Source organism: Ovis canadensis, chromosome 11, assembly GCF_042477335.2.
Source record: "Ovis canadensis isolate MfBH-ARS-UI-01 breed Bighorn chromosome 11, ARS-UI_OviCan_v2, whole genome shotgun sequence".
Lineage (NCBI taxonomy): Eukaryota > Metazoa > Chordata > Mammalia > Artiodactyla > Bovidae > Ovis > Ovis canadensis.
Window position 1 is genome coordinate 36,861,839 of NC_091255.1, and position 25,315 is coordinate 36,887,153.

The 25,315-nt window shown below is 46.0% G+C and overlaps 1 protein-coding gene across 11 annotated transcripts in view; it reads right to left on the reverse strand.

The window, feature by feature from the left end:
* Positions 1-25,315, reverse strand: part of PIK3R5 (phosphoinositide-3-kinase regulatory subunit 5) — a 74,516-nt gene that overhangs the window by 14,532 nt on the left and 34,669 nt on the right. For 5 of the 11 annotated variants that reach the window (XM_069603537.1, XM_069603532.1, XM_069603534.1 and 2 more), the window contains exons 2-5: positions 12,584-12,699; positions 10,333-10,433; positions 7,290-7,358; positions 6,366-6,504 (exon numbers count right to left, since the gene is read on the reverse strand). In XM_069603537.1, coding sequence (XP_069459638.1) covers positions 6,366-6,504; positions 7,290-7,358; positions 10,333-10,433; positions 12,584-12,686 — 412 coding nt within the window. In that variant the 5' untranslated portion in view covers positions 12,687-12,699. Of the gene's footprint in view, positions 1-6,365; positions 6,505-7,014; positions 7,359-10,332; positions 10,434-12,583; positions 12,700-14,236; positions 14,342-14,920; positions 18,859-25,315 lie in introns of those variants that run through there. The other 6 variants (XM_069603536.1, XM_069603530.1, XM_069603540.1 and 3 more) reach the window with 4 other exon arrangements.

A 25,315-nucleotide genomic window follows, 5' to 3' on the forward strand; every position in this document is an offset into this window, starting at 1 on the left:
ACCAAGTGATGCAGCCTCAGCCTCCCGCACAGAGCTCAGTGCCTGGTCTCCCCTTCCCCCTACTGCCTCCCTCAGCTGGGTTACTGGGGGTGGAGCTACTCAGCAGTGAGGCAAAACTATTACCCACTTGCCTTTACCAAATTACACCAAAGCACTTCCTAACTGGACTTCCCCGGTGGCTCAGCGGTAAAGAATCCGCCTACAATGTGAGAGCCACAGGAGACTTTGGTTCACTCCCTGGGTCAGGAAGATTCCCTGGAGGAGGATAGGGCAACTCACTCCAGGATTCTTGCCTGGAGAATCCTGTGGACAGAGGTGCCTGGTGGGTTACAGTCCATAGGGTGGCGGAGTCAGACACGACTGAAGTGAGTTAGCATAGTACAGCATAGCACTTTCTAACTAGCCCACCTAGTGGTTGAATTTACTACTTGCTATTAATATTAATGAGGGGTCAGGTTCTATGAAATTAGAGGCTTACTTGTGGATGTGAGATGAGTGCTTTTTGTTCACTATAAAAGGTAATGTCATGGAAGCAACCTAGATGTCCATCAACAGATGAATTGATACAGGAATTGTGGTACATAAATACAATGGAATATTATTCAGCTATATAAAAGAATACATTTGAGTCAGTCCTAATGAGGTGGATGAACCTAGAGCTTGTTGTACAGAGTGAAGTCAGAAAGAGAAAGACAGATATTATATATTAACATGTGTGTATGGAATCTAGGAGATCCAACTACTCCATCCTAAAGGAGATCAGTCCTGGGTGTTCACTGGAAGGACTGATGTTGAAGCTGAAACTCCAATACTTTGGCTACCTGACTCATTGGAACTGATTCATTGGAAAAGACCCTGATGCTGGGAAAGATTGAGGGCAGAAGGGGACAGAGGATGAGATGGTTAGATGGCATCACTGACTCAAGAGACATGGATTTGGGTGGACTCTAGGAGTTGGTGATGGACAGGGAGGCCTGGTGTGCTGCGGTTCATGGGGTTGCAGAGTCAGACACGACTGAGCGACTGAACTGAACTGAATGGAATCTAGAAAGACAGCACTGATTAACCTATTTGCAGGGCATCAGTGGAGATGCAGACACAGAGAACAGACTTGTGGCAACAGTGTGGGAAGAAAAGGGAAGGACAAATGGAAATATATACATTACATGGAAATATATACTCAATGTAAAATAGATAGCCAGTGGGAATTTGCTGTGTGACACAGGGCGCTCAATCCAGTGCTCTGTGACAGACGACCTAGAGGGGTGGGATGGAATGGGAGGTGGGAGGGCGGTTCAAGGGGGAGGGGACACATGTATCCCTGTGGCTGATTCATGATGATGTATGGCAGAAGCCGGCACGATATTGTAACGCAATTATCTTCCAATGAAACATTTTTTTAAAAAGATAATGTCAAAGGGTTTTCTCCCCACTGTATGATGTTCATTCTCCTATATGATGTTGACTAATTTTGTATCTAATTCTGCCATCTTTTCGTGGCTTAGATGAGAAATTAATCTCAGTTTCTGACACCCTCCTTTAAACTGCCTCTCCCACCTTCCTGGCTAGTTCCCTCAGTAAGAGTTGGAATGCGTCTTTGACACAGGCTCACTGTGCATGTGTTTGAGTATGAGGCTTTTTAACTGTTTGAAAAGGATTGTCTGGCAAGAGCAAATGGTTTCCTATTTCAGTTCTGCTTCCCCTGGAAGAGGAGGCGTTGCTGGCATGGGCAGCCTGGCCTGAGCATCCCCCTCAAGCACTTGCTTGGTCCCCAGCATACCTGAGCCCTCATATGCTCCCAGGGGCAAGATCCAGGGGAAGACCCTCAGCAGTGAGTGGCTAGGGTTCCACGAGCCCTCACTGCTCTGAGTTCAAAGACTCTCACTCCATTTCCATCTCCAGCTGCTGCTCTGCTTGGCTCTCCTCTCCCCAATAGAACCCCGAGTCCCAGTGTCTGGGCCTCCCCACAGCCCGCCTCTCAGCTTCACATCTGTTTGCTGGGGGCTGCTGGGAGCTGAGTTCCTGCTCAGTTGCCCACAAAAACATCTCAAGGCATAGCGTGTGGGCAGCAAGAGGGCAGCCAGCTGGTTCCACTTGAAATTGGGAAGCGGTCTCCCTGCACGCAGGTGACAGCCCTCCCCTGGACCCATTTCAAAAAGAATGTCATTTAGATCTTAGGCAGAGACTGAAGGTCCTGCCAGGACATTTGCATTTTAAATCCTTTCTGTCCTGTTACAGAAAAGAAGAAAAGCTTTGCCTTCTCATTAAAGGAATTCTGGTCACCACCAAGAAGCCCAGAAGCAATCTAGATCTGTTTGTTTGGGGGGATAGTGAGGAGGAAGGGAATGAAAGAGATTAAATTGGTTTGTTCATTTAGGGTGCCTTGGAAAGCGAGGTTGGCCTACTTGTCTGTTTATCATGTGCCTCAGCACCTGCCTTTGTCCAACCATTCTCTTGAGAGCCTCCCTGATTTCTTGATTCTTCCATGAGAGCCTCTGTCAGGAAGTGAGAATCATGTAGTGCGGAGCTTTTGACTGAAGGACACATAGCCTGTACCTGTCCAGGCCCTTAGTGACTGTAACGGCAGCTGATCGGTTGGGCAGACAGATCAACTGATAGGTTGGAGGAAGATAGATTAGCTGATTGGTTGGGCAGATGGATAAGCTGATTGTGTTATGTGCTAAGCTGCTTCAGTGGTGTCAGACTCTTTGTGATCCTATGGACTGTAGCCTGACAGGCTCTAGGCTCTTCTGTCCAAGGGATTCTTCAGACATGAATACTGGAATGGGTTTCCATGCCCTCCTCCAGGGGATAATCCCAAACGAGGGATGGAACCCCGCTTCTCTTACATCTCCTGCATTAGCAGGCGGGTTCTTTACCGCTGATACCACCTAGGAAGCCCCTGATTGGCTGTGAGTGAAGTCGCTTAGTCTGTCCAACTCTGTGACCCAATGGGCTGTAACCTGCCAGGCTCCTACGTCCATGGGATTTTCCAGGCAAGAATACTGGAGTGGGTTGCCATTTCCTTCTCCAGGGGATCTTCCCCACCCAGGGATCGAATCCAGGTCTGTCTGCATTGCACGCAAACGCTTTACTGTCTGAGCCACGAGGGAAGCTCTGTGGTGGAATCAAGCCCAACCTCATTGGTTGGGGGCAGACAAATGAGATGATCAATTGGGAAGGGAAGTCATAAATTTCTCCAAAGCACTTTTCATATAAAGTTTCAGTCTGGAGCTTTCTAGGGTCCATTAATTACTAGGGAATAAGATTCAGCACATCTGTTCTGTGTGTATTTAATGCCCATGATCAGACACTTAGATACTCTAGGTACTAAACAGAGCCTGGGGCATATACAGATTCAAAAGAATAAAACAAAAAATGGGATTACAACACACATAGTATTTGGGGGCCTGCTTTTTTACTCAACAAGTTAATAAACGTCTTTTCATCTCAGTAACCTTATTTCTATGATATCATTTTACTTAGTTACTTATTTTTGGCCATGCTGGGTCTTTGTTGCTACTCTGGCTTTCTCTAGTTGCAGCAAGCAGGAGCTACTCTCAAGTTGCGTTGCGTTAGCTTCTCATTGTGGAGGCTTCTCTTGTTGCAGAGCATGGGCTTCAGCAGTTGCAGTTCCCTGGCTCTAGAGCACAGGCTCAGTGGTTGTGCCGCACAGGTTTAGTTGTTCCACAGAACGGGATCTTTCCAGATCAGGGGTCAAACCCGTTTCCTGCATTGGCAGGTGGATTCTTAACCACTGAGCCATCAGGGAAGCCCTATGATCTCATTTTAAATGACCGAGTAGGATTCCACCAAATGACTCTGGTACAATATATTCAACTATTAACATGTACAATATTTAGGTTTTTTGGAATTGGCAGATTATTAAAAAGAACGCAGCAATGAACCCCTTTGTAGCTAAACCTTTGCAACATCCATAATTATTCATCAGGTTATAAACTTCTAGGAATGGAATTTCTGGGTGAAAAAATAATTACTTTTAATGCTTTATAGGACACCCTCCCGCCCCACTTCCTGAGCAACACTGGTATTTTTGTTCTATATTTAGGTTTACCAATTTGATAGGGGAAAAAGGTGTCTTCACTATTTAGCTCTGGATTTTCTTTATTACTAGTGAGGGTAAATATTCTGGAGGGGTGTTGCTCAGCTGTTAATGGTTCTTTCTGGATGTGCTTGAATCATATCCTTGTATCGATACTTCCATTGGTGTGTTTGCTTATTTTTTCAGTTGACAAAAGAACTCTTCATGGGCTTGATATATTGTTCATTGCAAATATTTTTCTTAGTTGCTTATTTACTTTCCGTTTATGGTGGGTTCTGCCATAGAGAAGCTTTAATTTCATGCTCTCAAATCTGTCAGCCCTTTATTAAATGACAAATTTTTTCATTACTGACTTGTGGATGCTTCTTTGTCATATAAAACATTTTTATACACTTAATCTGTTCTGAGACATTCTATTTCATCCCATTAATTTATCTATTCTTATACCAACACTGTACTATTTTAATAGCCATAGCCTTATAGTACTTTTAAAGACCTAGTAGGGAAATATTCCTTTCTTACTTTTCCCTAAGAATACAGAAATAAATACATAATAAATGCCACTGTAGAGCATTTATTCTGTTCAATAGACTTTATTTTGTCAAAATTTTAAAGATATTGGTATTTTTTATCACAGTTACATTTATTTCCATAATACTGGATATTATTACAATATTGATTCAATCCAACAAAGTCTCTTAAATTCTTCATCCTTCAGTAAAGTTTGCTGTCTCTGTGTAGGTTATTCACATTTCTTTATTTATTTTATATTTTTAGTTGCTATTGTAAATTATTTTTCCCCATTATGTTTTCTTATGAGTTGATGCTATTATATGAAAAAGCTCTTAGCTCCCTGATTATTAGTTTGACATTGCTTTGGGTGATTCTCACAGTCTTGATAGATAACCAATTGTTTGAACTCTGCGAAATTAAAATTTTATCTTCTCTGGAAGAGGAAATATTCCTTACTTTTGTCTTTTTGCATAGGCAAAATCGTATAAGCACAAAGAGGAAAGTTGTTAATAACAGAAATGCTTCTAGTATTTCACTATGGGTTGTTACCTTATTAAGGACCCTTCCATATATTAATAGTTTCCACATATTGGAGGGGCTTTGAATATCAGGAATATGGATGTCGAATTTTTTTTTTAACCAAGATATTTTTATTCAGAATAGATACTGAATTTTATCAAATGTTTCAGAGGCATCTACTAGGATATTTAAGTGACTACTCCTTTGAGCCACTGATATGAGGAATTACTCAAATGAGGGGCCACCTGTCAGTAAATTGTACTTGATTACATTTTTCTTGCTCTTACAATAGCTTTGTTAGACCTTGTTTCCATGTTGGTGAAAGTCCCAACTCTTTTTGAACTTCCCTGGTGGCTCAGACGGTAGAGAAATCTGCCTGAAATGCAGGAGACCTCAGTTCAATCCCTGGGTTGGGATGATCCCCTGGAGAAAGGAATGGCAACCCATTCCAGTATTCTTGCCTGGAGAATGCCCTGGACAGAGGAGCCTGGCGGGCTACAGTCCATGGGGTCGTATAGAGCTGGACACGACTGAGGGACTAACACTTTCCCTTTCCAACCATTTTTTGGCACCAGGGACCGGTTTCATGGAAGACAATTTTTCCACAGATTGCGGGGGAATGGTTTCAGGACAGTTCAAGCATATTACACTTACTGTGTGTTCTGTTTCTATTATTATTACATCAGCTCCACCTCAGATCATCAGGCATTAAATCCTGGAGGTTGGGGACCCCTGTGTTATGGCACCTGCAGTTTCTCAAGGACCCTGAGTACCACTCGCCCACACTGTCATGGTGTCCGTCTGCCTGTTCATTCCTGGCACCAGCCACCTTTCCTGGCCAGAACCTAGTCCATCACACATATATCCCCCTATATGCTCTGGGGTAAAGAGAACAAACAAGGGCCTCTTGTCAACACTGTGGCGGCTTCTCTGTCTGAGCTGGGCAACCTCACAGACCAATCCTTAGCAAACCGGAGCAGAGGCACAAGCCATGAGATGGGGTCTCCTTGACCTGAACCTCTGCTCAGCTCCCCCTGAGAACTCCTCCTGGAGTTCCTGCTGGTGTTCATAGCTTTCAGTCTTCTGGTGTTGATGTAGATGTGGAGCACGAGTGCCGTATGAAGAGGGACTCCAAGGTTGTGAGGCGGGCCATGGACAGAGATAAGTGAAGGGATGCGAGGTAGGAGGGTCCTAGCCCAGTTTCAGAAGGGCGGGGAATCTCCTGACCTGTAGGGTCCCTGCCCCACGTGCTGGCCGCCTCCATACTCACCTGGGGCCTTCAGTTCAGCATCGATGAAGGTGAGCAGTTCCTGGCAGATGCTGCAGTAAGGAACGGGCCAGGTCAGGAATCGGTGGTAGGTTCTGGATGCTTTCAGAAGGAGGTCTGAGTCTGGCGGGAAGTGTGGCGTCTGGGGTGGAGAGGGAGCGGCAGGCAGAGAAGTCCAGGTGAGAAAAAGTTCACTGATGTTCCAGGGCAGACCTGGCTTCTTTCTGCAATGTTCCACAAAGGGCACACCTTTCCTGGCAGCAGTGTGTCCCAGGGAGAAGGCGGGCAGAATTGAAAGTTACCCACAAGAAGTGAGTTACCATCGGCCAGGTGAGATGGTGCCCAAGGATGTCTCTATGACAGGGGCCTGGCTTTCACCGAACAAAACAATTTACCAAATTCTGAAAAGCTGCCCCCTTGGAGGTCATCGTAAATGGGGCCACTGCTGCTACGGAATGGTCTTCAGGGCTAAATCGTCTTTATTTAAATATCCTCATGAGAGGCAAATGTTTATTCTTTGAAGTGGACTGACTCAATGTACATGGAGTCATCTGGTGCCACTGGTCTGGTGAACAGGGGGTGACCGCACTGGGGGAACTGACCACTGGGGGTACAAAGGGAGGTGGACACCACATCTCTTAGCAGAACCTGCCTGTGACTGGGGCCAGGCTGAGACTGCATCCCTTCCGTGGGTCCCCAGATAGTCCCGACACGATGGTGTCCATGGGGAGTCACTGGAGGTCTCTCAAATGGTCATCTGAAGCCATCAGAGGGGTAACACCCATCTGCAGTGTCATCGGTGGACAGCTCCTCTCGCTGTGCCTTTATCCTCGGAGCTGTGAGGGCTCTGCCCCCCCCCCCCGCCAGGAGGCTGTTCTTCCCTTCCCTCCCCTGCAGCCCCCAAGGCTGGCCCATCCGGGAACTTACACAGAGGAGAGTGGAGTAGAACAGCAGGGCCAGGGGGGCCAGGAGGTCATAGGTGCCCTTCTCTTGGACCTGTGTGGAGGACAGGATGGGCAGGGGCTCACTCATGGGGTGCACAACCCATTAAGTGAAAAGTAATCACAGGACAAACTTTCAGAAAATAAAAGTTTAAAAAAATCCCTCAATATCCCCTTTAGCCACGGCTAATATTTCAACTTACCGCTCCCTACACCACGTTTCTCTATGTATTTTCCTTTGCAAAGTTGTAATCATTGGGTATGTATTTTTACACTTCACATCTTTTACATACAGTATGATAAATGGATTTCTGTCTTTCTACATCATCTCTTAGACCACCTTTATCCCCCTCCTGGTTACACAGTTATCTATTATTTGTGTTGTATATGTTTTCCAGTTTGTTGTTGATCTTTTAATTTTGTGGAGTTTTAAAAAAGTCTTTATTGAATTTGTTATAATATTATTTCTTCTGGTTCCTTTTTTATGTTTTGTTTTTTTGGTCACAAGGCATGTGGGATCTTAGCTCACCTATGAGGGATCAAACCCACATCCCCTGAATTGGAAGGCAAAGTCCTAACCGCGGAAGTCCCAATTTAATGGATTTTTTTTTTAATGTACATAAATTACAAACGTTAACTTTTTCCTTTCTGGATTAAAAAAGCTGAAAATAATTTTTTTCCATGTTCTTTGGCCACATCCTGCAACTTGCAGAATCTTAGTTCCCCAGCCAGGGAATGAACCCAGGCAAGAACAGTGAAAGCCCTGAGTTCTAATGAGTGGGCCACCAGGGAACTCCCTAAAATTTTATAATGTGCTAATTTTGTTTCTTCTCTTGGGTACTATTCATCATTTTTATTAGCTGTATAATACTCCTTCTGGTAGAGCTCCATAATTTATTAGCTTTGTTTTATACACTTGAAATTATTTATTGCTATTCTAAGTACTCATGCAATGAAAACTTTTGTGCACACGCCTATAATTTGGATTATCTATCTATGACAGAGTTCAAGAAGTAGAATCAATGGTTCAAAGACTATAACCATATTTATGATCTTGGAAATATATTGCCAAACTGCTTTCCCAAAGAATTTTGCCATTTATAATACCCTGTATGTATGAAAGTACCAGTTTCACCATGCCTTTCCCTGCAAGGGTTATTTCAAAGTTTTTGCAAATTTGCTAGGCAAAAGCTGTGTCGTTATGGCTTTCATTTGCATTTATTTTATTATAACTGAGGCAACATTTTCCATATTGTTTACAAGTTCTGTTTCTTCTTTTATGAGTCATCTCTTTGATAGAGCTCACCCACTCCATCATAAACACACATATATACACATGATTTGGAATTCTTTGGTTAAAATGCTAGTGGTCTCCCCACTCATTGTGGCATTCATGGGGGTTGAAGAGGCAGAGAAAGGCACGCCACCTCTGCTGTGGCTGGTGATGTCAGCAGGATGAAATTTAGAATTCTCCTTCTCTTTTACCCTGAAGAGACTATGTGTCCAGCACATCTGCTGCTCAGCTGGCCCCTTCTATTGGGTTAGTTAAAAAGTTCACTGGGGATTTTCTGTAAAAACCCGCATGAACTTTTTGGTCAACCCAATACAAAACTGTCCCCTATTGCTACACAGTGGTTGTTCCTTTATATTTGGGTTCATAAGATGAGCAGCCTCGAGGTGGTTTAGCCATTCTAAGCTGGTCTGCTTGTGGCCAGGGAAAGCATCAGGTAAATGGTGGTGGCAGAACTGGCCGTGGGTGTCTTGATGAACCAAGACTTTCCTCTTACAGGTAAAAAACCAGCTGAGAAAGACATGTGTTTTTTAACGTAGTCATGTGTTTCTTTCTTCTTAGAAAGGAAAACTTAAAAAAGAAAACTCTTACAAAAAAGCAAGTCTCTGTAGGGACTTGTGACTGCTCTGGAAGTCTAGCCCAAACCAGCTTTAAACCTACTCTTCTTTAAGTCATAAAAGCCTATTTATTGAACTGTTGGGCTTCCCTGGTGGCTCAGTGGTAAAGAATCCACCTGCAATGTAGGAGACGTGGGTTCAATCCCTGGGTTGGGAAGATCCCCTGGAGGAAGAAATGCAACCCACTCCAGTGTTCTTGCCTGGAGAATCCCCATGGATAGGAGGAGCCTGGCAGGCTGCAGTCCATGGGGTTGCAAAGAGTTGGACACAATTGAGCGAGCAACTGAGCACGCACGCACATTGAACAGTTAGAGGTTTACTTCTCCAATCAGATCAGTTTTCACTTTTGTGTTTTTGTTCTCATGGGACTTTTCAAGGAAAGGAATTTGGCAGAGATTCCTCTCTCCTTTGTAGTCAATCCTTTGATTTATAAGGAGCGGGGGGGGGGGCTAAGTCACTTCAGTCATGTCCAACTCTTTGTGACCCAGACTGTAGCCTGCCAGGCTCCGCTGTCCATAGAATTCCCACCTTTCCCCTTCTCCAGGAGATCTTCCCAACCCAGGGATTGAACTGGAGTCTCTTATGTCTCCTACACTGGCAGGCAAGTTCTTTACCACTAGCACCACCGTGACATAAAAGCACTGTCTGTCTTAAGAAGCAGCGTCAACTTGGGCCCCTGGCTCATACAGCACGCGTTCGTAGTGAAAGTACGATGTCCCTCTCCTGAGGACTTAGATCCACAAGCACTGCTGAAGCAGAGAACTCAGGCTTCCAGTGCCTCCAAGCCCCCTGGTAGTCCAGGCACCCTTGAACTGACCTTCAGAACGTGCATTCTAAGTCGCTTCAGTCGTGTCCAACTCTGTGCGACCCTGTGGACTGTAGCCTGCCAGACTCCTCTGTCCATTGGATTCTCCAGGCCAGAATACTGGTGTGGGCTGCCACTCCCTCCTCCAGGGGATCTTCCTGACCCAGCCACTGAACCCATCCATGTCTCTTATGTCTCCTGCTTTGGCAGGCGGGCTCTTTACCACTGAGCTACCAGGGAAGCCCTGTGGGGACCTATTTCTTGACTCTACAAGGCTGACCCAGTGCCACCCTTCAAAGCCAAGCCGAGCCCTCACCTCTCGGGTCTTCTGCAGGATCTGCTCCAGGAGGATAAGGAAGTGGCCCGGGTCCCTGCTCACCAGCTCTTGCAGGCTCCAGCAGTTCAGACACAACCCAGCTGGAAAGGGAGAAGAGGCCATGTGTCAGCTCAGGGTTGGAGAGAATTGGGCATTCCTGGGGCTGCACTGGGGCATTACCTTCTGATGGGAGAGTCTCAGAAAATTCTAGACCAACACACTGGACCCTATCAGGCCCCATCTAGATAATAGTAAGCTTCTTCTAGGAGACAGGAGGTTCAAGTGACACAGAGGGGCTGGGATCCCCCTTAGAGGCCAAGGAACAGGCCACGACTCTGCTCCTTGTCCCTCCAGAGAGGATCAGCCTGCCCACAACCTCTGAGATGCAGGGAAGGGGGACAGGAGCAGAGACAGTTGGAGGAACAAGGACAGATGCCCCACAAGCTGCATCCCAGGGCACGAGGCTGAGTCTGTGACAGCCATGGGACCTCCCCACACTACCAGGTGGTGGAGCCTGGGAAGGGAAAGCACCATTCATTTGTTTTAAAAGTGACAATTAGCACTTTGTCACCCTGTAACTTCCCCAGACTTTTCTTAGTTTGTCAATCTGCTTCCCTGCAGTCAGTAAGGGTAAATCCCCAAGTTAAAGAGGCGGTCATGGAGGCCTGTGTATATGTGTGTGTGAGATAGGGGGATGAGAGCAATGCAGGTGCCAAGTGGCCCCCTCTTGTGTCTGAGCTCCCTCCAAAGTTCTGAAGGCCCTGACGCTGCATTCCTATGGTCACAGGTTTTGGTAACTTTTGCCGAAGTCGGACATCTTTGCATTCTTTAACTTAACAATGGCCCCTCAATTCTGTAAACTTAGTCTCCTTAAAACCTGGGTGGGAGGCCAGAAGGAAGAAAACTGCCATTTATTGAGCACCTACTGTGTATCTTTAGTCATGTACGGATGGGAGAGTTGGACATAAAGAAGGCTGAGCACCAAAGAATTGATGCTTTTGAATTGTGGTGCTGGAGAAGACTCTTGAGAGTCCCTTAGACAACAAGGAGATCAAACCAGTCAATCCTAAAGGAGATCAATCCTGAATATTCATTGGAAGGACTGATGCTGATGCTCCAATACTTTGGCCACCTGATGCAAAGAGCCAGCTCACTGGAAAAGATCCTGATGCTGGGAAAGACTGAAGGCAAGAGGAGAAGGGGGTCAGCAGAGGATGAGATGGTTAGATAGCATGACTGACTCAATAGACGTGAGTTTCAGCAAGCTCCAGGAGATAGTGAAAGACAGGAAAGCCTGGTGTGCTGCAGTCCATGGGGTTGCGAAGAGTAGGACACAACTGAGCAACTGAACAACAAAAACTGTACCTATAAGTTGGCAGGCTTTTCATACATCACCTCCTTTGGGAAGGTGGTTCCTGCTATTATTATTCTCATTTTACAGGCAAGGAAGTTGAGCCCTGAGAGGCTAAGGGACTTGTACAAGTCCCTACAGCCCATGAGAGCCAGCTGTAAGTCAGATCTGCTGAACTCCAAAGGCCAAGGAAAGCTTCTCTGAGAAGGTGGCGTGTGAGCTGAGGCTTGAATGAGAAGGAGCCAGATCTGCAGAGCTCTGAGGGAAAAATACCAGGCAGCAAGTGCAAAGGTCCTGAGGTAGGAAGGAACCAGGTGTATTCAAGGTACACGGATGTCTATCTCATAGGGTAGTTAGGGAGACAAGTGAGATAGGGAAAATCTTTAAGAGCATAAGGAGATATTAGAGTTAGGCACCAGCCTTGGAGACACAACTGCCCTAGTCTATAGATACCCCCGTTTCTCTGTCCTGGGGATCACGTGACATGGAGAACTCCTACTTTCTGAAGGTCTGCCAAGATTCTCCATTGTTTTATGGGCAAGAGAAGGATGAGACTCTGGAGAGAACTAGAAATCAGGTAAAATGGGAGAATTCTGGGGAGGGCTGTTCATGGAGTCTTAGCTGCTCTTTTGAAATCAGCAGCTGAGTGTCTAAGCAGACCTTAGGGAGGTAGGCTTCCAGCACCCGAAGAGGATGAAGAAGACACCATGGGGGAGAGGAGAAACGGCAGCCCCCTCACCCAGGGCAACTCTCCGTCAGGTGCCCTGCTGCTGAGCACCTGCCTACGTGAGGTCCGAGTCACGCAGACAGGGTTGGAACTGGAATCTGCTGGCCCGGGCCTGGCCCAGCGTTCCCTGCAGCCCCTCAATGCGCCTCCTCCCCTGCTCCCTGGGAACCTACCTGACCAGGAGGTGGAGCGGCGGCTGAGGCTGAGCCCATGCAAGCAGCGCTCCAGGGCGTGCTGGATGCGGTCCTCCGTGCATGTCGTGGCCCCTTGCTGCATCCTGAGTCATCGCCTGCGTGGGGGACAGACGCTGGTCAGTCTGGAGACCCTCAGGCTCAAGAAGCACATGGCCAAGCAGGGCAGCCAGTGGAGAGAGAGGGCACTCCCAGCCCTGTGCCGTCAGTCGGCTGCCTCCGGGGCTGGACCGCCCCTGGCAGTGCTGCTCAGAGAGGCAAGACAGGGCACTCAGGCCACCTGACAGCACAGGCTAGGGAAGTGAGGGGTCGGGGGAGGAGGGGAGTAGAGATGTGTGGGCCCCACAGGCAGGGGTGAGTGTCTCCAAGAGCCCGGGGAGTGCCCAGGACATGGCCAGCCCCATTGCTGGGCAGGAGGACCTCAAAGGAAAAACCAGCATCACTTGGGGGACTTTCTTCTGAATTTCCAGGCTTGAGTCCCCCAGCCTCCAGGGACGGGCAGGCAGGGAGCCTGTTCCTGATGACCACATCGCTGAGATCCCCCTCAGTGTGTCAGGGGCCTTCTGCCTTCACAGGCGCCCCACGCCCACCACACCATACCCTCTGCTCAGGTGCCCAGGCCCTCGGCACCCAGTCCATTCCTGCCCTCACCTCCACTTTGGCTGTTTTTCTTTGCTTTCTCTGAGGCTTAGCAAAGTTACCAGTTATTCAAAGACCTTCCTTGGCTTAGTCTTTCAGAGAACCACTTCCTCTTTCCTGCTGACGAGGGACAGGGGTACTGAGCTCAGGCTGGAGGGCTGCTGAGGAGATCTAAGAAGCGGTTTTAGCAACAGATGGGCAATGGCGCCAAGGGCCACATTCTGAAAGCCTGCAGCAGGGCCAGCTTCACGTTGAAGCATGGGCTCCTGGGCCCCCAGGGAAGCTGTGACAGGTCACCTTGTCAAGGAATAAGCCTGGTGTTTGGCATCAACAGACTTGGACTCAAATCTCCACTCTAGTATTTCCTAGCCATGCACTAGGCAATGTCTTTCACTTCTCTGTATTTCTGTTTACTTAGCTGTAAAATGGGTATGACAAGGTATTAAGCCTCCAGGGCTGTTGGGGAAATTCAGTACCAGGGTGGATGCACTGAGCAAGCTTTCAAGACAGGAAAGCTTTCCTGCTACAGTCTTTTCTGTGATCCCTCTTTCCTAGGGAATTTCCCTGCATTCACCCTGTCCAGGCTGACTCCACAATTGGCCAGTCAGGCCAGGTCACAGAGGGAAGCCGAGGAAGCAGTTGTCCAGCTCTGTGGAATAGGGGATGGACCCAGAAACCACAAGCAGAAGCACAGAGCTCAGAGCTGAGCCATGCAAATGACATGCAAAGACACAGGACATCCTGGCCTGGACCCTGTGGTCAGCTCACAGAAGCCCAGCAGGCAAACCCTCCCGCTTCCCTAGCTGGGAAGGAACAAGACACCAAGGGAAACAGAAGCCCTTTGTGAGCGGCTCAGCATCACCTCACTTCAGTGATGTCCCTGGGATGGCATGGGGGTGGGCCTCCCGGGAAGCAGTGCGCGTGCGTTCTTTCCTCCAGGGATTTACTAATCCCCAGGCACTAAGAGTGGCCCCGCTCTAGGGGTAAAGAATTCACCTGCCAATGCGGGAGACGCAAGAGACGCGGGTTCAATCTAGGATACTAGGATGAAAAGCTGGACTGGAGCTATTTTGCGGATTCTTCACTTGGAGGGCCTCCAGCCTGGTGAGGGAAACATAGCAGTAAGAGGCTGAAGACTGGACACTTTGGGGGGAAGCCAGAGGGAGCGTGGGCACTCTGTAGCACAGAGAGGTTAAACAACTTCCCTAAGGTCACACAGCTAGGGGTGGCAACCCAGACAGTCTGGCTCTGACTGTTCCTTGGCCCAGTCAGATACAGTTGAGAAAAAAAAATTTTTTTTGTTAACTACCGCAGCGAGTGTACTCAGTTAACTAACATGATCTTGCTTTAGGAGACCTCCATTCCCATCACACGTGTCTATATTAGCTGCCCACTGCAGGCCCGCCTTCTCCAGGAAGAGGACCAGGGCCCCCAGAAGCAACAGCCTCGGCTGGACCAAGTGGTGACCACGATGGCTCAAGGGGACCAGGTGTTCTCAAGCTCAGAGCGAAGGCAGAACCTGCTGTGTTCCCGTTCCCTTCGCTCAGTCACGTCTGACTCTTTGTGACCCCATGGACTGTCGCCTGCCAGGCTCCTCCGTCTATGGGATTCTCCAGGCAAAAATACTGGAGTGGGTTGCCATTTCCTCCTCCAGGGGACCTTCCCTATCTGGGATCAAACCTGTGTCTCCTGCATTGGCAGGTGGATTCTTCATCACTGAGCCATCCCGGTGAACTAAGTTTAAAGATCCCTCCGTCCAATTTCTGCTGCAACAGACAATCTGGCTGTGTCAGGAGGCAGGAATGAGTGCCCTCCGGTGTCCCAGCATATCTGACGCAGAGGCAGGACGCAAATGCACATCCTCAGCCAACATCATGTCTGCCGCCGCCCCATCCTCAGAGCAGTGTCCTGGGCTACTGACAGTGGATGCACGGACGCCGAAGGCTGCTCCCCACCACCCCGTCCAGTGCCACGGGGCCAGGCTTCTCCCCGTCTCTGGGCCCCGAGCGACTTTCCCATCTCCAGGCCTCCATGTCTTCAGCTGCTCGTTCGGAGACAATCAAGACCTTATCCTCGGGGCACTGGGCAGTCTCCCTGGTACCCTGAGGCCATCTCGAGCTTGACCCAGCTCTTCACAGAGGCAGGACCTCCTTGAGGTGCTGGGTCCTGGGAGCTGAGGGATGGGAGGGATGGGAGCCTGGCAGGGGATCCTGGCAGCCCCGGGGGGTTAGCCCAGCACACTGTGGTTCGCAGCCCAGCCCTCTGGCATGCTTACTTCTGTGATGAGTCAGTCATCAGCCGCCTTTGGTGACTTGTCAGCAGAACTCCAGTGGCTTTCGGGTGGAGATGAAAGGGGAAGAGGGGGTACCTCTCCCTCCCTAGGATGATGACTTTTCTCAAAGGCTTGGTGGGCAAGGCCTGGCTTCCCCTGGCATCCCCCTCCCAACCCCCCAGCCCCCAGCCCTGCCGCCTTACTACCAGGAGGTCAAGTTGTGAAATTCCAGCTGCTGCCAGGAATGGGAATTGCCCCCCCTCTTTCACCCTCAACGGGGTAGTGTTGAAACACTCAACAACAGGGCCTGCCTCCACCTCCGAGTTCCTCTTCTGAGCCAGTAAGGATGAGTCCTCACTGTGGACCTGAGCAGGACAGTGAGGCCAGTGAGGCCTGAAGGCTCAAGGGTGTGGGGAGCGGGCGCTGGAGGGCAGAGTGAGACCACCTCTTCTCATGATGACATGACCCCACGATGCAAGACAGGAGGCACCTCCCCTCATGGGCAGGGTCGGCCTGGTTTCCTGATGCAACCAGCCCCACATGCGGCCAGGAAGAAAGGTTCTTTTCTTGAGGGATTTAGTGGAAAACAGCAGAATTGTGGAGTCTACATCTCCTAGAGAGGGAAGTATGGACCTCCAGGCTCTGGCAACACTCCACACTGCTTCCTTTGTGTTCTGGAATATTCCAGGCCTGTGTTTTGAAGACTTAGCCCCATACGTGGACATATGAGAAACACCAAGGCCTGTGGTGCCGAGCTGACCCCACTGCTTTGGTCCTGGGCCACCCCTCCCTCTCCCCCTTCCTACGGTCCTCTGAGGCTTCATCTCCCTTCTGTGCCACCAGTCTCCTCATGTCTCTTTGTAAGGCAGAATCTCTTCTTTGAACTAATTTGTAAAAATTTCACTTCCAATACAGGAAGGATATACCAGAAACCAAGGAGACTGGGGTGAGATGGAAGGGGTAAAGGAATGGGATGGGGAGTACGGAGGAGTAGCTCTTCTCTGAGGACACCTTCATATATGGCTTCAACTCTTGGAACCATCGCAATATTTTACATATCCCAAATGAAATAAGTAGGACACTGCTGGTCCAGTGGCTAAGACTCTGCGCTCCCAGCGCAGGGGGCCCAGGTCTGACCCGTGGTCAGGGAACTAGATCCCACATGCTGCAACTAAGACTCCGTGCAGCCAAATACATAAATAAATTAATACAATTTTTTTTAATGAAATAAATCAACCAGGATCTGGGGAGGCGTGGGGGGAAAAAGTAGGAACCAAACAACAAATTACCTTAACTGTACTAGTAAATGATTAGTAGAACCACACTGAAGGAATGGGGAATACAGAAACTAACCTCAGTAACTGGAAAACAGTACTACCACTGCATACTGTAAGGCTAAAGACAAAAAGAACCATATATGAATACTGCATTCTGGTTACTAAACTTGCTTCTTACAGAGATGTGGGTTATAAATCCTGAAACTCCTTCATGTGTATGTTGGGTGTGTGCATGTTCAGTCATGTTTGACTCTGTACGACCCCACGGACTGTAGCCCACCTCCTACTACTGAAGCCCACTGCTTTGTCCATGGAATTTCCCAAGCAACAATACGGGGGTGGGTTGCTGTTTCCTTCTCCAGGGGATATGCCCGATCCAGGGATCAAACCTGTGTCTCTTGCATTCCTGCATTGCAGGTGGATTCTTTACCACTAGCACCTGTACACTAGGACCGAACAAATTAGCAAACAGATCACAGATAATGAGAGCCAGTTTCTTACTGTTAGAGAAGGAAGTTACAGATAAGGAAAGGGGTAAGTCTAGAATGAACCACCTTCTGGTGTAGGACTGGAATTGGAGAAGTCACTATCAACTCATGGGTTTTAATGTCTACTCAGGTAGACACGTATCTGTTCAGTTGCTCAGTCGTGTCTGACTCTTTGTGACCCCATGGACTGCAGCATGCCGAGCTTCTCTGTCCTTCACCATCTCCCAGAGCTTGCTCAAACTCATGTCCATTGAGTAAGTGATGTCATCCAACCATCTCGTCCTCTGTCATCCCTTTCTCCTCCTGCCCTCAATCTTTCCCAGCATCTGGGTCTTTTCCAATGAGTTGGCTCTTCACATCAGGTGGCCAAAGTATTGGAGCAACAACAACAGATGGATACAAACAGAAGTGAAAAAACCATTTGTGTGGACTATGAATTAATATGTGTACCTATATTTTCTAGCTCTGTCTGTTGAGAGAGCCTAGAAACAATGACTTCCCAGTAATGATAAGCACCTCCAGCACCCAGACCTTGGTTTCTAAATATCATTTTCCAATCAAAGGAACCAACGCTTCTTAGACAAACAGCTGATTTTAGGATTGGGGCAGGAAATACAGAAGATAAATCTGGAGGCTTGGTACATCTTGTAGAACCAGAAAATAAGCCAATATTTAGAAAAAGATGTGTGCATGCTCAGTCGTGTCTGACTCTTTGTGACCCCATGGACTGCAGCCCACCAGGCTCCTCTCTCCACGGGATTCTCTAGGCAAGAATACTGGAGTGGGTTGCCATTTCCCCCTCCAGGGGATCTTCCTGACCCAGGGATCGAACTTGCATCTCCTGTGGCTCCTGCATTGGCAGGCAGATTCTTTACCACTGAGCCACTGATGGGGAATGTTAAAAGGCCAACTTAAAGGAGCTTCCAATGGTCAAAGCCAGGATAGTCCGAACAACTAAATAATCAAAGTGTTGGCTAATAATTCACAGGATGAAATAAATACCCATGAGTCTACACTAATGTCATAAAGTGAAAAAAAAAAATCAATAAAGAGAAGAGAGAAAGTACAGGTCTTCTTCACAAAAAAAGAATTCCAGTTAATAAATGTGACAGGAATGAGAGAAATACAAAATGACTGTTAGACCAACACCACAGTTCTATTACAGGCAAGATCCACCAACAGATGCTAAAATCTGTGAGTGACAATCTGAGCGAAAACAAGATATGTACAGAGTCTTTTGAGTATTTTCCCCAATAAACTGATCAATTACAAGAAAAAATACTGTCACAGAGAAATCCAGCCCTGCTTTAACATCAGGACTAAATTTAATATCACCAATAATAACACACCTCAACATCACATATCTTCCCATATCCTGATTCGAGTCACTAAGAGAGACACAGCATCACTTCTGTGGGATTCTTGCCAAAAATTCCCAACCACACAAACCAAATCATGAGTAACCATTCAAAACCAAACGTAGGGACTTCCCTGGCGGTCCAGTGGCTAAGGGTCTGCACTTCCAAGGCAAGGGGGCACAGGTTCGAGCCCTAATTGGGGTAGTAAGATCTCACATGCCTCATAGTGTGGCCAAAACAAACAAACAAAACCAAAGAACCGAATGCAGACAAATTCTATAAAATAATTCACCAAAGAGTCAAGGTCATAAAATATAAGGCAGGACTTAGTAACTGTCACAGACTGGAGGAGACTAAGGAGATGCAAAAGCTAAATGTGATGTGGGATCCTGGACTCGATTCTGGAACTGAAAGGGAATGTTAGGCTAGAATTCAAGGATTTGGATCATTATCATTTCCTGGTTTGGATAATTGCACCATGTCACATAAACTGCTAACATTAAGGGAAACTTGGTGAAGAGTATGTTGTTGCTGTTGTTGTTTATTTGCTAAATTGTGTCCAACTGTTTATAACCCCATGGACTGTAGCCCGCCAGGCTACTCTGTCCATGAGATTTCCCAGGCAAGAATACTGGAGTGGGTTGCCATTTCCTTCTCCAGGGGACCTTTTGACCCAGGGATCAAACCCACGTCTCCTTGGCAGGAAGATTCTTTACCACTGAGCCATCTGGGAAGCCCTGGTGAAGGGTATACCTGGGTCTATACAATGCTTTTTAATAGTTACATAGGCTTTACATACCCTTTGTATATCTTTCCAAGTGGGTATCCAAAGCTTCACTGCCCTTCATGAACTTGATTAGATTTAATGAACAGTCACAGGTCCTAATTATTTGTGGGTGGACTAGTGCAGAACTGGCTGCCTCAAAATCCCCTAACCTCATGTTCCTAAACTGGAGTTGAGAATCTCTAGGGGTTTTAGAGGGTCTCTGAGGCCTTTCTGCAAGAATACTTAAACCGTATTTTCATTTTGATGGCAATTAGGAAAAATTAGTATTTAATAGTTAATACAATGCTGAAGCTGAAGCTCCAATACTTTGGCCATCTGATGTGAAGAGCTAATTCATGGGAAAGACCCTGATGTTTGGAAAGACTGAGGGCAGGAGGAAAGGGGGTGGCAGAGGATGAGATAGTTAGATAGCATCACCAACTCAGTGGGTGCGAATTTGAGCAAACTCTGGGAGATAGTGGAGAACAAAGGAGCCTGGCGTGCTATAGTCTGTGGGGTCATAATGAGTCAGACACTACTTAGTGATTGAACAACAACAACATTAATATATTCTGGAATATCTTGATAACACTAGGACCAAATGTTACCATAAAATGTTGATGCATTTGTTTCTATCATCAATTTGGTGTCCCCTAAAAGGACAGTGTTGTTAGTGTCTGGGAGAGCTCAAGGTTGTGTGCATAATGGGTTAATAAATGAAAAATATTTAGAACAGTGCCTGGTACATAATAAACATTCAATAAATGTGATCAATTAGCTACCAGGGTGCTTTCTCAGTATACACATTTCAACTCCCGGTGGCTTTGAGATCAGGCTAAGAAAACACTCCCTGGATGACTCTGATGTACAGTAACATTTCCTATTTTACAAATACACTCATACTCATCCCCACCACACACATGCATCATACACTAGACCATGAGACTAGAAAGGCACCTTACAGACCATCTAGCGCAACTCTCCCATTCCACAGACAAGAAAATGGGGGCTCTGAGCCACGAAGGACTTGCTCAGGTTAGAGAGTGGCAAATATCGTATGATCCAGCAATCCCTCTCACGGGCATATATCCAGACCACACTATCACTGGTAAGGATGCATGCACCCCCTATGTTCATAGCAGAGCTGTTCACAATAGCCAAGACATGGAAGCAACCTAAATGTCCATCTACAGATGAATGGATAAAGAAGATGTGGTTCATATATACTGCTTAGTTATAAAAAAGAATGAGATCATGCCATTTTCAGTGACATGGATGGAACTATAGATTATCATACCAAGTGAAGGAAGTCAGAAAGAGAAAGACAAATAAATGCCATATGGCATCTCACTTATACGTGGACTGTAAACTATGACACATATGAACTTGTCAATGAAACAGAGACAGACTCACAGAAATAGACAATAGATTTGTGGTTGCCGAAGGAAAGCGGAGTAGGGGAGGGATGGATTGGAGTTTGGGATCAGTAATGCAAACTATCATATAGAGACTAGATAAACAAGAAGGTCCTACTGTAGAGCACAGGGAACTGTATTCAATATTCTGTGGTAAGCCATAATGGAAAGGAATATAAAAAGAATGTATATACATATAGTGTATATATATATAACTGAATCATTTTGCTGTTCAGCAGAAATTAATACATTGTAAATCAACTATTCATCAATAAATGTTTTAAAGAAAGTGGTGAATCTATAACTAGAATTTGAGTCCAGAACCTCAGGACAGTCAGGCAACCCTCCGGATTGAGTGAGAATCAGACACTACTGTGCGGCAGTGAGTGACCTCTGCTCCTCTCCTCAAGGTTAATTTTAGAATTCTTTTTCAAATTTATTCCAGAGTTTTGGGGCTGTGTAGATATTCAACTACTTCATGGGTCAATTTTACAAATTTGGATTTTCTGATGGTTTCATTCATCTTAGTCAGATTTTAAAATTTCTTAGCAAGGATCTAGAATTCCTATATACTTAAAAAAATTATTTTTGAATATTGTGATTTTAGCTCCTCTCTTAATCTGAATGTTGTAATATTGTTTTCTCTTAAAATAGGGATGCAGATTTGTGTTAAAATTTTTCACACATCACAATTCCTGAAATAATTATTTTTTAAATTTATAGTAAACATAATAACTACGATAATTACAGTTTTTTTCCCTGAACAGTGGCTTTAAGTTCGGTTTACTTCACTGCTTGCTGTTTTGTTTTGTACCATGCCATCCCTATTTACGAGCTCTTTATTTTAATTCATCTGTTGCTCAGCCAGGGTATTTCGAGTAACTCCAGGAAGTGGGTGAAGAACTTTCTGAGGCTGTATCCGTCATGTGTCATTCATGGAGGCTTACTATGAATTACAGCTTTGCCAATTATAGAACTGGCATAATTTATACTTTTTCACCCTCAAATTGTTTATAGAAAGCCAAAATAATGAAATGAAAAATGGCTACCACAAATAAGAGAATCAGATAAGGTGGCTGGATACTAATTAAAGTAGAAGTTAATATCATTCAGACACACAAAAAACAAAAATGGTGTTGGAAAGAGACCCACATACACAGCAATGAAAAGAATAAAATAAGAGAAAATAAGCTTTTAAAATCTGCAGGTATTCAGTGAAGTAAAACTTTTGAGGAACACAAAGGAAGGCAAATAAACAGAAATGCATACTCTTTCGGTAGATAGGAAAATTCAGTATCATAAAGAATTAATTCAAAATGAATCAGAGAATGAAACGTACAGGGTTTAAACTACAAAACTCAGAAGAAAACAGGAGGAACACTTCATCACATTAGCTTTGTCAATAAGTTCTTGGAAAAGACACCAAAGCACAGGAAAGGGAAAAATAGATAAACTTGACTACATTAAAATTTAAAACTCTTGCATCAAAGGAAAAAATCAACAGAGTAAAAAGGCAGCCTACAGAGAGGGAGAGGATATTTGCAAATCATATGTCTAACAAGGAGGTGATATCCAAAATATACAAAGTCCTGCAACTCAACACAACAAAAAACCCAATTAAAAATGGTCAAAGGTCTTGAATAAACATTTCTCCAAAGATACACAATTGGCCAATAAGCACATGAAAAGATGCTCAACATCCCTAATCATTAGGGAAATCCACATCAAAACCACAGTGAGGTACCACTGCACACCCATTAGCATGGTCATGAAAAACAAAAATAAGTGTGAGTGAGGATGTGGAGCAACTGGAACCCTTGTGCACTGCTGGTGGGAGAGTTAAAATGGGGCGGCCACTATAGAAAACGGCATGCTGAGTCCTCACAAAATCAAAAATAGAATTACCACATGATCTAGCAATTCCACTTCTTGGCATATACCCCAAAGAACTGAAAACAGAGACCAGAACATATTATTGTACACCCCTGTCCACTGAAGCAGTATTCACAATAGGAAACGTAGAAGCCATCCGTGTGTCCATGGACAGAGGAATGGCTATCAGACGTGGTCTGCACATACAATGGGATAGTATTCAGCCTTAAAAAGGAAGGAAGCTTTGTCACATGCTCCATCACGGATGAGTCTTGAGGACATCATGCCAAGTGAAACAAGCCAGTCACAAAAAAACAAGCACTGTATGGTTCCACTTCTATGAGTCTCTAGAGTAGTCAAATTTGTAGAGACAGAAAGTTCAATGGTGGTTTCCAGGTGTTCAGGGAAAGGGGCGGGGGTTATTTAACGGGTATAGAGTTTTAGTTTTACAAGATGAAAAGAGTTCTGAAGGTCAGTTGCACAGCAATGTGAAAAAACACTATGAAACCATACACTTAAAAATAGTTACAGTGGTAGAGTTAATGGCATAAGTATTTTACTGCAATTTTTAAAAGAGTGAGAAATAAAAGAAGAATTAATCGATATTTTTGTGATATTAGATAAATTAACCAACATCTTTGTGATATTAGATAGGAACGTCAATTGTCTATCAGTTTCAGCCTAGAGAACAGGAGAGAAGGAAAGAGGACAGACTGCCTACCACCGAGTGGCTGTTCCATGTCAGGTCCCAGGCTTGGTACTTCCCCATGACAGTCTAGTTTAATAATCACAGTCACCCCACAGCATACTCACAGTTATGTACAATTCCTGCAGTTCAGGGAGGGTGAGCCATTTACTTGGACAAATTCCTGTGGTCATCATTCTTATAGCCTGAGCTGTAAGCACAGCCCACCTTGGCCGTACTCCAAAGCCCACGCCATCGCCTACACCGTGTTCGCAGGAAGTTATCTCTACTGTGTTCTAGACACCCAAAGGGCTGGGTACATGGTTTCACCTCGGTGTTATCATCTGAGGCTTCCCTGGAAGCCATCTTGCACAAAAACTGCCTAAATCCTCATCGTCAGTGATTCATTCTCCCTGGGTTAGGGTGGTGGCTCACTTCCTCTGTCCTCACTTGTTTTTCAAGAACATAAGATTCCTGGAGGGACATTTAGCCAACAGATGGGTCTGTGACGGCAGTGATGGTGGACAGTGGGCAGCAGAATGGCTCTAGGGCCGGGAGAGCAAGGATGTGTGAAAAGGTAGGTGGTGGTGGTATGGGGGGGCAGGGGGCGGATGTAGGGGAAGTGTGCCAAAAGGGGCCAAGAGGGCGAGATAAGTCTTTGCCTACTTCCCACCTTCGCTCACACTCTTCTTTACCAAGGAAAGGGCACAAGGATTCCCAAGAAGACCAAGTTGTGGTTCAGACCAAGAAGAGATGGGATGAATGGAGGAGAGAAGAAGAAAGATGCTAACAGGTTACAGCACTGACTCCTGTGCTTAGGGCTTGAAGCCTTGAGCTCATTTACTCTGAATAACCTCATAAAACTCTGAACATACAAGGAGGAGGCAAATGTAGTCCCTGGTAGCTAAACGACCTTCCCAAGATCATACAACTGCAAGCAGTTTAGGCAGAATTTGAACCCAGGTCTATCTGACTCCCTCCTACCCAAGTAATCATCTGGAAAAATACTGAAAGACAGTAAGATGCATTATATTGCCTTTGTATGTAATATTTATAACAGCAGCTAATGCTAACTGAGGACGTACTATGTGCCAGGCACTGTCTAGGTGCTTTCAATAAATTAATTCACTGAAATCCGTATGAGGTAGATATGCTCTTTCCCCCATTTTCCCATTTTACAGATGAGGAGACTGAGGCACAGAGCTTTCTGTCCCTGGTAAGTGAGGCTTGTCTTTTCTTGGCATGATCTAGGCAATTTAGCTTCTCTGTATACATAAAGAAACTGGAGATGGGCAAACAGAAATTACTGCCAAAATGGGGAAGCAAAGACAGACTATAAGAATGTACCAAGGCATAGACCAGGCAGCAACCAAATTCTATGGATTCCTGGGCTAAACCATGGGCACCTGGCCTTGGAGACTGTTTAATCCTGTGTGCATGCTAAGTTGCTTCAGTTTATGTCCGACTCTTTGTGACCCTATTGACTGTAGCCCACCAGGCTTCTCTGTCCATGGGATTCTCCACACAAAAACACTGAAGTGGGTTGCCATGCCCTCCTGCCATGCCCTCTTCCCAACCCAAGGATCAAACCCACATCTCATTCCATCTCCTGCTAATGCAGGTGGGTTCTTTACCACTAGCGCCATGTGGGAAGCCCCTGTTTAATCCTGCTGCCTTTCAAATTCAGAGCCTGTCTTGTTTGCCAGCAAATGCTCATGGAGTAATAAAACAGCAAATGAATGCAAACGTAGAAACTCCAGAAAGGCCAATTACACATATACTGGCAGATTTCTGATTTTTTTTTGGATGTGGAAAAAGATTGTGGTTGTGACAAACTGCATTCATTATAGCTGCTCACTTTCTGCAAAACCACTTCCAGTTTGTAAAATAGACACGAATATTTCATAGTTTTGGGCAGAGAAGATTTTATGGAACACTGAGA